We start from the raw sequence: 15,714 nt of genomic DNA, 5'->3' as shown, positions 1-15,714 counted from the left end.
AAACCCTCACTTGGCCCCTCCTCACCATTGTGCCATGTGCTGCTTCCCTTCCCACCTCACTAATGCTTTATTTCAAAGGCATCCTACAGGAGCTCTACCACCTTCCCACACAGATCCGACAACAGGAACAGGAAAGCACACCCAGCACATTTTCAGACGACTGTAACAGCAGCAGAAGAGACCTGAGGGGTTGTCTTTTGCCAGAGCAAGGCTACAGCAAGGGCTGTGCTAGCAGGATCTGCTGAGAGAAGAGCCTGTGCACTGAACTGCCTTTCCCATGACAAAGCTGCACAACCAGAAGTCACGTTCCTTGCTCCAGCTACCCGACTACAAAAGCAACTTTTGAAATCTACAGGTCATAAACTTTTAATTGGCTAGGGCAGAGTGGCTCAGTAGGAAAATCCCCCTTTCTCCCTCCCCTCTGGGCAATGAGCTAAGCAAGACTCTCGTTTCAAAGACATTTAACTCTTTTTGCTCAAAGTAACGTGGAAAACATCCCCACATTACAGGTAGTCAGGAAGATACTGTTAATAAAAATATGCTGCAAGGAGAGTGTGTTAGTGGCACTTCACAGCAATTCTGAACACTCTCAGATGTAGTGTCAAAATGACATTTTTTGTGTATCTGAACATGCTTTTGTTAGTAGAAAGAAGAAAGTCACAGCATGTTGCCAACTACTACTCGAACAGAAATAATCCCGTAAGAAATACATTTTGTTTGTTGGTTGTTGGTTTGGTTTGTTTTTTTTTTTTTGCAGTTAACACAAAACTGTAAACTGGATTGGTGTGTGTCTTTCAGCATCAAATTGTTCAGTAATAAATATGACTAAGTCTTAACAAGGAGTAAAAGTTCCCTTAGTGTCCAGTTTTTAGCAGCTGTTGAACGTTCAGGGATGCACAAGGCACACCTCTGCGGATTCTCTACCTTTTATTATTGACATACAAAAAAAAAAAAAATAATAATAATATCCATTCACCACTCAAAAATGTTTATCTGCATAGTAAGAATTTTTCTACTGCTATTTACAGGAAGGGCTTTTAGTGCAAAAACCAGGAAGTGATGGATTAGCTGAAGTGCACCGAGCACATGTCATACAGTTCCACCAATGAGCAGCTGGCATCACATCTTGGGCCGCCAGCCATTAATGAACTGCAGGATTTTCTTAACCTGCAGTTTGCTTAGCTTAAAGTCTTCTGACAGGATTTCTTCTGTAAGCTGAACCAGTAAATTGCCATCAATCTTCTCTGTAACAAAAAACGATATGACATCTTCTGACAGACCGATAAACCTCAGTGACTTAGACACTTCCTCTATTGAGAGTCCAGAAAGGTCCGTGGGTGGCTGCCAGGGAGAGCCATCCCCACAAGACCTTGGTGCTAACTGGAGGTGGAGGGGAGATGAGAAAGGGTAAGACACAGAGAACGTATCCTGCATGCCCTTTTTCATGAGACACTGATCTTCCAGGAGGTCTGGAGAACCAGTTTTTGACTCCTCCTCAGCACCATCTATTTTCAGTGGCAAGGGACTCGTGTCTGTAACTGTCTTCTCTTCAGCTGACTTTGGCGCCCGAGGAGGTAAGGCAGGACACGAATGGCTCTGCTTTGTGCTGCTGACTCCAAGAGTTTTTTCATCAGTGCAGTCTAGAGAATAACTTGCTGACTTTGGACAGCTGGAGATGGTGTTTGTGAACTCTGCTGGGGTCAGCGGGGAGTACCCTGCCGGCAGCTCACACCCATTGAAGTCAAAAGTCAAAGGTGCCGGACAGTTTCTCTTTGGCGTACCTGGAGTCTTCTGTCTGGGGTAGCTGTAGCTCCTGCTTGGATCCAGCAGGAAGTCGCTCCTGTTCAGGCCTTCAGCAGTTCCTGACAAGTGGTTTGGCCAAGATAACCTGGAAGGCAGAGCTTCACTTGAGGGGCTTCCCAAAGGCATGGTGCTCTCAGGCTCTTTGGATTCGGGTTTCATCATGTTGCAAGGGTAGCAGGACACAGGTGTGCTGTCAGCTGGGTCGGGGCTGTCACTCTCCGTGACACTGCTTAAGGAACAAAGCAGAAAGGATGGTGTTAGTACAAAAAAAACTCCCCAAAACTGGCATTTGAATAAATTAATAAATCATCTGACAGAGTCAGAGGGTGGCTGTCACAAGGAAAGACTCTTTTTCCCCCTCTGGCAGTATTTTTCGCATTTGAATTAACAACACATTTGACTATTACATTGACATTTTACTCCTCCTACAAGCTTGACAAGATGCTGCTATACCCCAAAGCCTCATGTCTTGTTTTTTCAAGCCTATAAAAAGTAGATGTCTCAATTCAGTTCTGTGTCATCTCCTGAATACTCAGTCTTTCCTCTGTCAAATTCCTGAGGGATACTGCCATGGAATGGGAACAGCTTCACACATTCTAGATGATGTTCTGGTGCTGTATTTTATATTTATATACCACAGATGTGTCGTGGTGTGCAAAAGCTTCTAACAGGGGCAGGCAACCACTGCACCAGACAGGAGCTTGGCTGAGGCAAGCTTGGCTGATCACAGAATCACAGAATCAACCAGGTTGGAAGAGACCTCCAAGATCATCAAGTCCAACCGATCACCAACCATGGCACTAAGTGCCTCATCCAGGCTTTTCTCAAACACTTCCAGACACTGCACCAGTGAACACTGAAATAACACAGAATGAATGAATGCTTACTGCCAAAGGAAGAGTTCCACTGGGAAGGACAAGCAGACCTAGGTGTCTACACAATCACAGAATTGTTTCAGTTGGAAAAGACCTCTAAAGATGATCAAGTCCAACCATCAACCCAACACCACCATGCCCACTAAACCATGTCCCAAAGTGCCATGTCTACACGTTTTTTGAACTCCTCCAGAGATGGTGACTCCACTACCTCCCTGGGCAGCCTGTTCCAATGCCTGACCACTCTTGCAGCAAAGAAATTTTTCCTAATGTCCAACCTAAACTTCCTTTGGTGCAACCTAGTTGATACTAGGTTGAAATATTTTTAAGCTTAGCCCACCATAATTTATGTGTCCATATCCTTACAAAGCAATGAGGAGAAACACTTGCTTTTCAAAGGCACCTAGAGAAAGTTACCCTGACCTATTTCCAGGTGGCAAGCTAAGCTCAGCCTCTCCAAGGGAACTGATAGTTTATATCCAGGTGTTCCCCAAGAGACACAGATGCCAAAAACGTGCAATCTGTTATCAAAACCAAATGTTTGCCACTTTTATGCCACTTTCTAAAAGAAAGTGTGAAAGACTGGGTTGATCTGTAGAGTTCTGGCCAATTAAGACAGAACACCAGAAAAACAATTATCAGACTTATAAAGCCCTTAACACACCAGACAGAAACTAACAACTGAAAAATTTGTTTTAACTACTCACCTCTCTCTCCTGAAACTATCTACTCAAGAAAGAACCTCAGCAGTTATTCTGTGAACTGCTCAAGGAGGGCAGCAGCTTTCAACAAAACCAGCACAGCTGGGAATGGTTTGACACAATATTAGCTCCCTGTGTGCTTGCATGGACTCAGAGAGGAAGACAATCTGGACTTGCCCAGCTCAAACACAAAGCGCAGATACATAAAACAGCTCTAATTTATACCACTGAAAAATCAGTTGAATGATTTAAATGATTAACAGAATTATTGAAAACTTGATAAAGCAGCATTTTAAAAATGCTTCCTTATTCATTCTCCACTAAAATTAACTCATGGGGACTTGGTGCCAAAGCATGCAAGAGACACCTCAAATAAAGCTGAAGTCAGGCATCAAGCATTTATTTCTATAGGCAGAGAAGGACAAACCATAGTGAGTTCATTTGTGCTCAAAATACTGGCTGCCACCCCTCATGATCCAGAAAATAAGATAATTGATAAAAATGGCAAGGGTTGAAGAGCAAGTTCACCAGGAATCTGGTTGCCTCAAACATTACCAACTTTCTAGCTGCTTCCTCTGCAGCTCTAGGGTCAATTCTACAAAAATGGAGCTACCTGGAGATGAATTTCATGCAAATCTTGTGAAGTTCAAGGCAAATAAAACCACCTGCAGCCTGAGAAACTTCACTTCTCATTGATTTCCTGGTTCCTTGGGAGCCAGAATGCATTCTTAGCTACAAAGAGAATGCAGCATTTGGTGGGCCCCAAATGCTGGGAGGTCTCATGCTCAGCCTCCCGTGGAGAAGACCTTGACAGAGTTACCCAACAGGCTTCATAAAAAGCAAACCAGCAGCCTTGATCTAGAGTGATTATTGCCAGATACACAATACTAAGCTGCAAATATGCAGCATGGCTTGGAAAGGCCTTTCCACAGAAGTTATTATAGCAGTTGCAGGCAGGCTGAAGTGATTTAAGTGGAGCTTCAGATCAGATGGCAATACCCTGGCAGGTTGCGTACCCCGGCACTGAAGAGATACCAAAATTAATGGCAAGAAGACATTGAAGGTGAAAAGGAGGTGAGAGTTCAGAAGGTGTGTACACTTTCTACAGCCCAGGGAAGAGCACTGCACTGCTAGGAAAAGGTATGCAGTCACGTCATTCAAGCTTTACTGTCAGCTTTTGACTGGCCTGAACGGATTTTCCAGCTTGTGGTTTGCATTTGTGAAGTATCACAGAATCATTGAACTGCTGAAGCTGGAAGAGATCTTTGAGATCACCAAGTCCAACCCTTCACCTAGAGCTCATAATCCCACCACTACTGCTAAGCCACCACCACAAACCCATTTCCCTAACACCATGTCCACACATCTTTTAAATACCTCCAGGGATGGTGACTCCCTGGGCAGCCTGTTCCAATGCCTGATAACCCTTTCTGTGGATAAGTTTTTCCCAATATCCAACCTGAACCTCCCTTGGCTCAACTTGAAGCTGTTTCCTCTTGTCCTGAAGTAGGTTTGATCTGGAATCTGCTTGTCCCCCTTCTGCTATACCTCACTTTGCACTCAGTGGTGTCTACTGGCACCTCTGTTCTCCATCACCCTCCCACCCTCTAGGCTGCCATACAGTTGGCACAACACATTTCTGGATTACCATGTCCCTTTTGTGCCCACACTTGTAGGAGCTGGCTGCACTGCATGCTTGTAGCACTGAAATCTTGTCTGAAAACATGCTTTGAGATGGTATGAAGATTCCAACCTTTCAGGAATTATACACAACTGTATGGAATTTGCCATTTGAGATGCTCTGGTTTGAAGATTCCAGCCTTTCAGGAATTATACACAACTGTATGGGATTTGCCATTTGAGATGCTCTGGTTTGAAGATTCCAGCCTTTCAGGAATTATACACAACTGTATGGGATTTGCCATTTGAGATGCTCTGGTTTGAAGATTCCAGCCTTTCAGGAATTATACACAACTGTATGGGATTTGCCATTCAGCCAGGGAGTGCCACCTTCTAGTGAGACTACCTGCAGCAATACGTGCACGTATTTAACAGAAATTGCTCTGTCTACTACAACTCAATTTCTGCTGGAGCTTTGCTTCCTCTTGAACCTTTAAAAATAACCTGACAGGTTAAGCCCATTTCACAGAGTCAGCCAACTCTGCCACAGTACCAGGTCCTCAGACACAAGTGCCTTCAAAGAGGATAGTGCTAAATTTAACTTTCTCAGAAGGTGCTAGAAGGGGCTCTCCCAGCTCCAACACATACATGTTGTGCAGTCCTGAAGAGTAGTAGGACAGAGTAGGGCTAGGAGAGCGGGTCTGCTGGCGGGCGGGTTTGACTGTGCGAGGAGGGATGGAAGGACTGCTGGAGGACGGCTTGGAACTCCGTGGTGGGACAGGAGGAGCATTCAGGAGCCTGCATTCCTCTTTTACCTGTATAAAAGAAGGATAGAGAAGTAAGCAGTGAGAAAATCTGGGCAGCAGCACTCTCAGCCAGATGAAACACATCTGGTTCTGCCTTATTCTATGAAAGGAAATAATTAAACAGGGAGGAGAAGAGAAAATGATGCTAAGTATATACATTTGCAACAGTATGTGGCTGTCATAAAGAAGTCCAAAAGAATGCCTTGCTACCAGTACAGCTACCAGCAATTTTTTTTTAGGTTGCTTTTGAGCAGTTTAATATCCACTCCTTTAAAAAGCAGCAGCAATGCCATGATGTAAAAGAACCTTCGGGTAATACACAGAACATGACAGGCTGGTCCAGATACTTTACATTTTGTAAGGGGAAATTCATTAGGGCTCGAACTTCTTCAGTGCTGTTTGTTTAGATGCAATAAACCAAGCTTATGGAATGAAAAGATCTCAGCAGACTTTGATGTCTCCTGACTTACTTCACCAGTGATACTCAGCCATCCAGCTCTAGGATAATTCCCAGCCTTCCTCCCCCAGGAGCAGCACATGGATCTCATATTTACCAGATGTGGGGATTCAAACCTGGAGCTTCAGTCCTTCTGGAGCCACCAAAGCATCCAGGATAAGGTTAACCAGAAAAGATACAAGCTGAAAGGTGTGGGTAGGAAGAGCCTATTCAAACAGCACACCCGGCCAAGAGCTCTGGTGTTTGCAACCAGCCAGCTTTGCAGCTTAAAACACATGACTGTAGCACTGCTTATCTCAAATTTAATTTGGTCTGCCCAGGTAGGAGCAAAACACCAGGATCTATCCCCATAGAAACAATGATGGAATTAAGACCTTAATCTCATCAGTACATATTTGAGATAGCAGCCTTATTAAGTAGGGCTGGAGGTGAGCAAGGCCACTGAGAACCAGGCTGCCAGGCAGGGTTGTAAAGGACTCACCACCTCCCCCTGGGCAAGAGGAGACCTCTCTATATTCTCCTTGCCTGAAACAGTCTTAGATATAGCAGAAAAGGGAAATTCTCTTTGTGTTTGGAAGTTATTTTTAAATCTAACAACACTGCAGAACCAAAAGTTATCTTAGCAGTGCTGCAACACATAATTAGCAATTAAAGTGATTTAATTTATTTAAAACCAAAACAAATGTGGAACCTTTTGCAATTCAGTGCTTTCAAAATGCAAGAAACCATTTTAGTACTTTTGTGAAATGGAAAAATGGGGACTAGGACATTGCAGTACGTTTTTTTTTCCCCTTAATTCAAAACAAGTCAAAATTACAGGAAATGCCCAACAGCATCAAACACTGAAATAAATCTTGCTCTAAGGGTTCTTATTTGCTCTTTCAAGAAAAAAATATAATCAATTTTATTCATGTTTGTTATTGAACTCAGGCATAAAAATCTTCAACCATTTTAGTGTTGTGCCACAAGGATGCCTAAGGATTTAATTTTCCACCCCCTCCTCTCCCCCCCAAGCCAGACTAGGCAATGTGAATCCCACATGCAATTGAACAGATACCCATGGGGTGAGAAAGGCGACTCAGGGCAGCTCTTGGAGCACAGCAGATGGTCAAGGGGTTAAAGGGATTCCTCCCTGGGCATTCAGAGGTGCTGGTGTAGCAAACTCCACCAAGCTCCCTTGCTGACCTAGACCGCAGATCAGAACGAGGCCACAATACCAGTTTGCAGTCCCAGTTGGTCCCTGTCACAAGACTGAGACTACAGCTGCCATGCACAGCCCTTGGGAAAGCCAGCAGAGGAATAAAAAAAAAAAAAGAGATTTTCTAGATTAAATTGACAAGAGCAAGGGGGAACTTCAGCAGAGCCACTCTCACTAGGTCCAAGTAAACAGCAATAAAATAAACGTGGGAGAGGATGGGAACAGCCAGCATGCAACACGATGACCACCTTGGTGGCTGCTGCTGTCAGCAGGCAATAGTCCTGTGCCCAGCAGCACTCATGCCAGACACACACCAAGGGCATCTGCACTGCACACCCCAAGACTTTGATTCATCACTGTCTGAGCCCTCTCACCTCCAATGCTCCTTCCTGTGACCCAGGGATGGTGACCCCTTCCTGATGGCATGAGGTGGAGTTTAAGACCTCTGCTCCTTCCTCTTGGTACCAGCCCAAGCTCTGCCAGCACCCTCCAGGCCCTGAGGTGGCACTTCTAAAACCTGGGCATCACAGGTGCCCTTCACAGTGATCACTTCTGAGGTCACCTGAATAAAACCCACCCCATCAGCAGCATGACCATGAGCATAACTCAAAGTGGTCCAATGCTTCTTGCCAGCAGGAGCCTGAACTTCCAGCACACTCCATCAGGGACATGCTTTAAATCAATCAGGAAAGCAGCCTCTCAATTTATGCAAATTAGTGTTTGGGGACTGAAGCAATTTCTGATTTACAGACCTTAACTCAGGTCACTTCTTCCCTCCCTCCTGCCTCCATACTACTCTGACTTTGTGAAAGGTGTTTTAGAAAAAACATAATACATCAGAATGCTTCATCCTGCCAGAGAGAAGAAAACCAGAAGAGCTTCTGAAATACCCAAGTGTCCTTTTTTGCTCCTGGAAATAGCTCCTGTACACACATCTTAAATTCAGTGCATGCAGAAACACAATTGCCAGCCAACCTTCATAGAAAAATGCTATGGAATATCATTCTAGAGGGAGTGATGACTAAACCACATGTTCAGCAGCAGCTCCTGAGATGTATTTATTCTATAAATACCCTGCACAGAAACCATGCAAACAACTCCTTGGCCCCAGCCCACTGATGAATTCAGTAGGTCACTGATACTCATACCAAAGCTGTTCCAGGAAGCCACAAAACCGAGTCTAAATTATCATCATCTATGGAGATGCAGGGGTTTTGGTTTATTTTTCTGTGGGGTTACACTCCCTGCCCACCTCTAAATGCAAGCTAATATCTTTAGCAGAAATGATTTCTCCTGTGTGGTTGGAAAGCAACACTGAAACTGCTGACAGCACTCACGCATTACCTCAGTGATGGCACGACAAGGTTGCATGCTTTCCAAAACGACCTTAGAAGACAACACAAGTACCTACCCCACACACCACCCTGCTCCCCCAGAAAGGAGTCATTATGCTACATGGTTTCCCCAGGTGTGAGGCTCCACACCAATGCTGTGCAGGTGCTCCACAGCTCTCCCGGCATTGCATCACCCACACCTCAGGCACGACCTGGAGGACTGGGCAGCCCCCAGCCAGGAGGTCTGCCTTAGTCTGCTGCATGGGCAGCCTTCCTTCCCCACTGTCCCCTCCCCACTGCTGGCTCTGGTGCTCACTTGACCCTGTGCTGAAGCAGTTCAGATTGCAGAAATCAGCAGGAAACTAATCAGTTTCCAGATCCAGGACCTGGCTGCCTGCCCAGGCGCAGGAGTGCCAGAGCCTGCACAAAAGAGGAGCCAGGACCATGTGGCTGGGAAAGGAGGAAGAGGAGGGTGGGATCAGCCCCACGCCAGTTTACATCAGTGTAAGCTGCCAGAGAACCTCATCCTGACTTGGTGCTGCTGGGCACCTGTCCAAGAGTCTGGACAGAGCGTCAGCCCACACCTGACCTCGGAAGCAGGGAAGTGCTCTCGGGCTCCTGCACTGAGACAGGACATGTAAACACTCTGTGCTGCAAGACACAATGCTCTGACTTCCCTGGCCTTGCTGAGCTGCTCTTGCTGGGTTGTGGGAAGTGTTGGTGGCTCAGCCAAAGGGTTGCAGTTGTGCCTTTCATGTCTGTGCTGGAGCTCTCCTCCCCGCATCTCCCCAGCAGCTGCACAGCCTGGCCAGGGAATCTCTACAGCAATCCACTGCAGGCTACCCCAGCACAAAGAAACACAACTCAGCTTTCCAGTGTGTCGTGACCTGGCTCATGATCATGAAGGAAAGGCTGCAGCCCACACTGCTGGATTGTTTGATGGCAATAGGAAAGGGATGGGATCACCAGGGTTTGCTGCAGTTCGGTCTTAGATTAGTCTCAGTTTACTGTGCAGCTATGCTCTTAAAATTATCATTAGTCTGCAAATGGAACAGTATTTTCTTTATTAAACTGCAGCAAAACCCTGCAAAACTACTTCATTAAATTATAGTATCTGTCAAGTTTCCTGTGACCCAAGTACAGATCATTTACATTTTGCTGAAGATTCCTAGGCACTCTTTCCTGGGGAAAGTCTTTTTTCTCTTTGTGCTTTTTTTAAAAAGAAAACATTTAGAACTACGTTAAGAGATCACGTAATGGTTGGATTTTCCATGCGGACCACATAAGCTCCTGTTGATAAAACATATTTGCATTTTTGCTTCTGAAATCTCCTTGACATTTCAGGTTTGGAGAAGTGAGTTCTCCCCTGAGTTTTCATTAAAAACCCTAAGACAGCAAACGTGCTCTGTTTAAAACTGAGTCCTTCTAAAGGGCTCATTTGTCAGCTCTGCAGAGCTCCTATTAAGCATGTTTGCTTTCAACAAGCAGCACAGAGCAATTAGTCCAGGTCTAGTCTGATAAAGTTTCCTGGAGGTCAATGACACTTCATGTTCTCCCAAACCTGCCACAGACTCATAACAGAGAAGACAATCTCTCATTAACCAGCACTTCAAGCCCATAAAAGTTCTAACTGTCCTCATCACCAGGGCCTGTTAATTGATGACACACACTCTAAGGTGATCCGAGGCAGTTCAAGCAAGGTCATGCCCCACTTGGGCCACAGAAAGTATGAGAAAACATGGAGGTGAAGTGGAGAGGTGATGTGGAAAGCCAGGGATGGAAGTGACCTACCAATTCTTAGACCCTGTTTGTGGGAGCAAAACATCCCAATAAATATCACCTGAAGGTACCAGAATGAAGCTCCTAGATCAGTTATATAAAGTATATGCTGCTGATTTTTAGGACATGACTTACACTTGGTAGGCTGAAGCTGCACATCTCACAGGGTCTCACCTTTTCCTTGCCGTCCATGCGTCCCCGCTCCCAAGCCTTCCCTGACAAAGTCCCCAAGCGAACTCTTCCCCAGCTAAAATCAGAAACGAATCCACATAAATAAGCCTGACTTACTGCTTCTGATTTGGGAGGCACTGGAGGTGGAGGTAGGGAAACATCTGAAGACTTTGTGGTCGCTCCAACAGTCGCAGGCACAGGAAGAGACGCGGGACCACACTTTGATCGGAAAGAGCCTCTGTAGTTGTCACATTTGCTCTTCTCACTCAGCGAGCGAGTGAGAAGCTGCTCTCCAGCCTTTCCAGACCCTTGGTCCAACCACAGCTCTTCGTAAGGAAGTTCTGGCTTCGTAGGCAGGAACATGGACTCTTCGCTAACCTCAGGGAAGAGGTAATCGCTGCTGCTGTCACCAGACTCCTGGTACTGCAGGGTGTCGTGAGAGAAGAGGGCCCACTCATTGCACAAGTCCCTGCAGCCGTGGAGGTTCACCTCGCTGTTCCCGTGCAGGTTGTTGCCGTAGACGCAGACGGAGAGGCGGTGGAAGGACTGGGTGAGCTCGTCCCGTGCGTAGCTGAGGGAGCTGGGCACATGGCTGTGCCCCGGGCACCGGCTCTTCTTCGGGCTCTTGCACTCCTCGTTCCAGTCAGCCTTCACGTCTCGCACCGCACGGGAGTACTCATCTATGTCGAACTGCTCCTGGCAAACGTTAAACCAGTGCTGGATGAGGGCTTCGTGCCACAGCTCCCCCTTCACCAGGCTGTCGGGAAGAGTGAATTTCGGGAGCATCAAGTGCAAGGGGAAATGCATGGGAATAATTTTGTTGCCACGAAGCACGCAGCAAACCACCACGGTCTTGGTTTGAATGTTGACAAACTTGTACCTGTGCCCCTCGCGGATGAAATGCAGGTCGTAAGGGTTCCGGGGCGTGGGGCTCGGCACGGTCACGTTCACGGGCAGCCGGGTTTTCTCCACGATGTTGCGAATCGTGTGCTCCCCTTCCTGCATCTGCACCTCCAGCGGGCTGCGGGTGCTGAACTTGCCCTTACACTGGAATGGGAGGCTGATGCTCTCGTTGGTCCTGTGGTTCATGCAGATGAGGCAGGGCATTTTGCCTCTGCCTAGCTTGCTGATGGAATTAAGCTTCCCGATTTTCTTGAAGATGGTGTTGAGGCGCGACTTTTCCTTCGAAGATTTTGCATACAGGATTTCTGCTTGCCCCATTAACGTGAGCTCATCCCCAGTGCTAAGGGTAATGTTGTAAACCTCAGTGTCCTCGTTGCATTCACCTGAAGCCACCTGCAAAGTAATAATAAAACATTTTAAAAAAAAATTCTGTTTTTTCCCCACTGAAGATAATACTTCAAATGATAACAAATCTATTGAGACTGAACTGTTGTTCAGCCTGGAGAAGAGAAGGCTCTTGGGGAGACCTAATAATGACCTTCCAGGTTGCCCAGGGAGGTGGTTGGGGCCCCATCCCTGGAGATATTCAAGGTGAAGCTCCACAGGGCTCTGGGCAACCTGATCTCGGGGAGGATGTCCCTGCTGACTGCAGAGAGGGTTGGACTAGATGATCTTTGGAGATCCCTTCCAACTCAGACCACTCTATGTTTCTGTGATTGTAAGAACTTACAAGACTATATACTGGGAAAAATAAACTAACTTTATTGGAACTGCTGAGCAATCAACCTGAAGCTTGGCCAAGTAACCTTTTTTAATTGTTCTGCACATCCCTGCATCTTACTTGAGGGTAAACAGCCACCTGAAACTGCCAAAGAAGGCATGAGAAAAAACACAGTGAATTTTTGAAGAAAGGACAAATCCACATATCCCAGCAATTGAAATAGCCACTTGTGTCACACAGCTGGGACACAGCAGGTCTGCATTCCCTTGGGGATCTTTTTCCCATCCCCTTCTTTTCACTGTTTGCTAGAATTTACTGGCCAGGCTCTTGAGGGAAGCCAACTTCTTTCACCATCTTCAGCTCCCCAGGGTGATGTCATCATTATGGTGAAGCACATCCCTTTGATATAATCTCTTCCAGGCTAGGAACAATGACAGATGATATTTATTCCCTGAAGGAGAAGTCAAGAATATTAGTCTGTCCTATATGTCTAACTCTCCCTCTGTTTTGCTCTCCTAGCCATAGACTTCCTTCCTCATTTTTTGATCATAATTGCAATTTAAGAGATTAAACAACATATGCACAGCCATGTGCGTGCTTTTCTACTATGGAAATTGTACTGGAAAGGGAAAAAAAAGCAAAACAGATGTCCAAGGCTCATTTGTTCTTGAAGTTATTTCCTTAAGACTGGAATAGCTCTTTGTAGACAAGACTGCTCTGCTTCATATTTGAGTGGTTTAACGTAACAAGTCCTCTTCAGAGACCTAACAGAACCCAACCAGCTCTTCCTCAGTACCAGCAGATACCCATTCATAAAGGAAGGTACAGCAGATAAACAGTAATTGGCCTGTTACAGATAATTTTATTTGGAAATACTGAACATACTAAAAAAAACCAAAAACAGCAACAACAACAACAACTACAAAAGAAAGCATCTGCTAAAATTGTATATCCCTTCCACACCTCTGCAACCCTTACAGAACTTCATGGAGCTGTGTGAAGTTCAAATTCCAAGCTTCAGACTGGAGCACCATCACAGAACAGCCACTGCATGAAATCAAGGCTGTAATTCCAACCAGTTAATAACTGGGAAGGCTGTGAATAATGCTTCCTCTCCTCCTGTACAGGGTGTTCTGCAATTCACCCACGTTTGTCAAGCTGTGATTACCTTCTGCAAGCCTTGCAGAGGCAGAGGCAGAGGCAGCCCCGCCGAGGTGTGCCGCCTTAGCACTTCAGCCTGCAGGCTTCCGGAGAGGAAGTCGTTCAAGCCCTCAATTATCTAAACAAACACTAATTGGTCTAATCCAGGAAACTAGCAGGATTTATGGTAGGCAATACTCATTCACAGTTCACACTGCTGGCCAGAAAACGTTTTGAAACACCTCGACATGAAAGCAAAATGCTTGTGTTTGCTGCTGATAACAACGGCGGGATGCTCGTTGCTGGTTTCTCCTCAAAACCACTGCTGAGTGCTGCTTTTGAGCTGTGGCCATGGAGCCCTGTCTTTGAGGGAGCTGATAAGAGGTGAGGACACGCAGGGCTCTGTGCATGTACTGCTCAAGCCCTCCCTTCTCTTTCTGGAAAAAAATTGGTTTCTAGCACCACCAAGTCCCTAGTTCCCTCCACTGTTCCTCGTAAGACTTGTTTTCCAGACCCTTCCCCTTCAGGGAACTGGAGTTGTTTAGTCTGGAGAAGAGGAGGCTGAGGGCAGACCTCACTGCTCTCTACAACTCACTGAAAGGAGGCTGTAGTGAGGTGGAACTTGTCTCTCCTCCCTAGTATCAAGAGATAGAGAGGAAATGCCCTTAAGTTGCACCATGAGAGATTTAGGTTGGATATTAGGAAAAATTTCTTTGCTGCAAGAGTGGTCAGGCAGTGGAACAGACTGCCCAGGGAGCTGGTGGAGTCACCATCCCTGGAGGTGTTCAAAAAACACAAGGACATGGCACCTGGGGACATAGTTGAGCATAGTTTAGCACCTGGGTTGGCAGCAGAACTTGATGACCCGAGAGGTCTTTTCCACCAGCCTTAACGATTCTGTGATTCTAAGTCCCACCAAATGGCTTCTGCACTGCCAGATATTTTAGCTGGAGATGGTGTGGTCACAGCTTTTTGTCACTTCCTGCAGGACACCAGCTGGACCAAGGGAGATGTCACAGGCTACGGCTGTGGGAGCTCTTGCCTGGCCAACTCGCAGCTCCCTGGTGATTCACAACAAACAAGTCACTGTAGAAGGAAATGGTGGGTCAGATGTGAAACCACAGAGGTAACTCACTGGCTGAGCTTCACAAGCAAGGTCTCATGAAGCAGCTGATAATTAATGGCATCCATTTCAACCAGTCAAATAGCAAAGGGGCTTTTTGATTCAACGGGCATGGTTAAAGGCAAAATTATACTCAATTAAAACATCTGGAAAACATTCTTCCTTTTTTGAAAAAAAAATATAGTCACAGGATGAAATAAGCCTGAATGTTACTGTGCTGCAACAAAAAAGAAATCGTGCCACAGTTCCAGTTTGGCACATTCTGCACTCTTCCTTCTGAGCAAAAATCCAAAGTAGCAGCTGCTGTCAGAAATTGTAATTGAAAACTGAAAAAGGGAAATGGAAAGTCTAATCCTGCACATCTTTATCCTTACTCACTAGACTCTGTTATGGTGATGTTAAAGCTGCTGGTACACTTCAGCAGGCTAAGGTTAAAATTTAAGTTGTGCAAGTCAAGAAAACTAACTCCTCTCTTCTTGTGTTAGGTTAACTCATTCATGACCACATGGTAATTAGCATTTTAAAGCATACATGGCAGGCAAAACTATGCCAGGACATTAGCAACCAATCTATACCATAGATCTCATTTATATATCCCAATATGTAGCATACACATAGCAATGCACAGTTTGGGGTTCACAGATTACAGAAGTAAATGAGCTTTACTTTGTCCCTGTAGCAGTGAGCTGTGAAAAACAAACTTGCTGTCTTGTTCCCTTAAACATTTCACTTTATCAATAGCCACAAAACTTACAAAAATGTCAACAAAGCACAGGACATCGGGGGGGGACCTGCAGAATCCCCCAGGCTGGGCAAGACTCTCAAAGCCATTTAGTTCATCCTTGTTCCTCAAAGCAGGTATAGCTAATACTGGCTGCCCAGGGCTGTCTCCAGGTCAATTTTCAGTTTCTCCAAAGATGGAGAATCCACATTTTCTCTGGGCAATCTCTTTCTGTGTTCTATCCCCATCATGCTGATTTTTTTTTGTTTTCTTATACTGGAGCAAAGTTCTCATGTTCCAGCCTGTGCCTGTTGTTTCTTGCCCTCCCACTGGGCACCACAGATGAGTCTGTCTTCTTCACA

At 45.7% G+C, this 15,714-nt stretch overlaps 1 protein-coding gene across 2 annotated transcripts in view; it reads right to left on the bottom strand.

The window, feature by feature from the left end:
• Positions 1 to 1,119: 1,119 nt before the first annotated feature.
• GAREM1 (GRB2 associated regulator of MAPK1 subtype 1) overlaps positions 1,120 to 15,714 on the bottom strand; it is a 98,774-nt gene continuing 84,179 nt past the window's right edge. Inside the window, exons 4-6 of one of the 2 annotated variants that reach the window (XM_054394737.1) lie at positions 10,862 to 12,040; positions 5,648 to 5,814; positions 1,120 to 2,032 (exon numbers count right to left, since the gene is read on the bottom strand). In XM_054394737.1, the coding sequence (XP_054250712.1) occupies positions 1,120 to 2,032; positions 5,648 to 5,814; positions 10,862 to 12,040 (2,259 nt within the window). The remainder of the gene's footprint in view (positions 2,033 to 5,647; positions 5,815 to 10,861; positions 12,041 to 15,714) is intronic. The other variant, XM_054394738.1, reaches the window with a different exon arrangement.

Source organism: Indicator indicator, chromosome 31, assembly GCF_027791375.1.
Source record: "Indicator indicator isolate 239-I01 chromosome 31, UM_Iind_1.1, whole genome shotgun sequence".
Taxonomy (NCBI): domain Eukaryota; kingdom Metazoa; phylum Chordata; class Aves; order Piciformes; family Indicatoridae; genus Indicator; species Indicator indicator.
The sequence above is the reverse complement of the archived record's forward strand: the minus strand, read 5'-3'. Positions and strand labels throughout refer to the sequence as shown.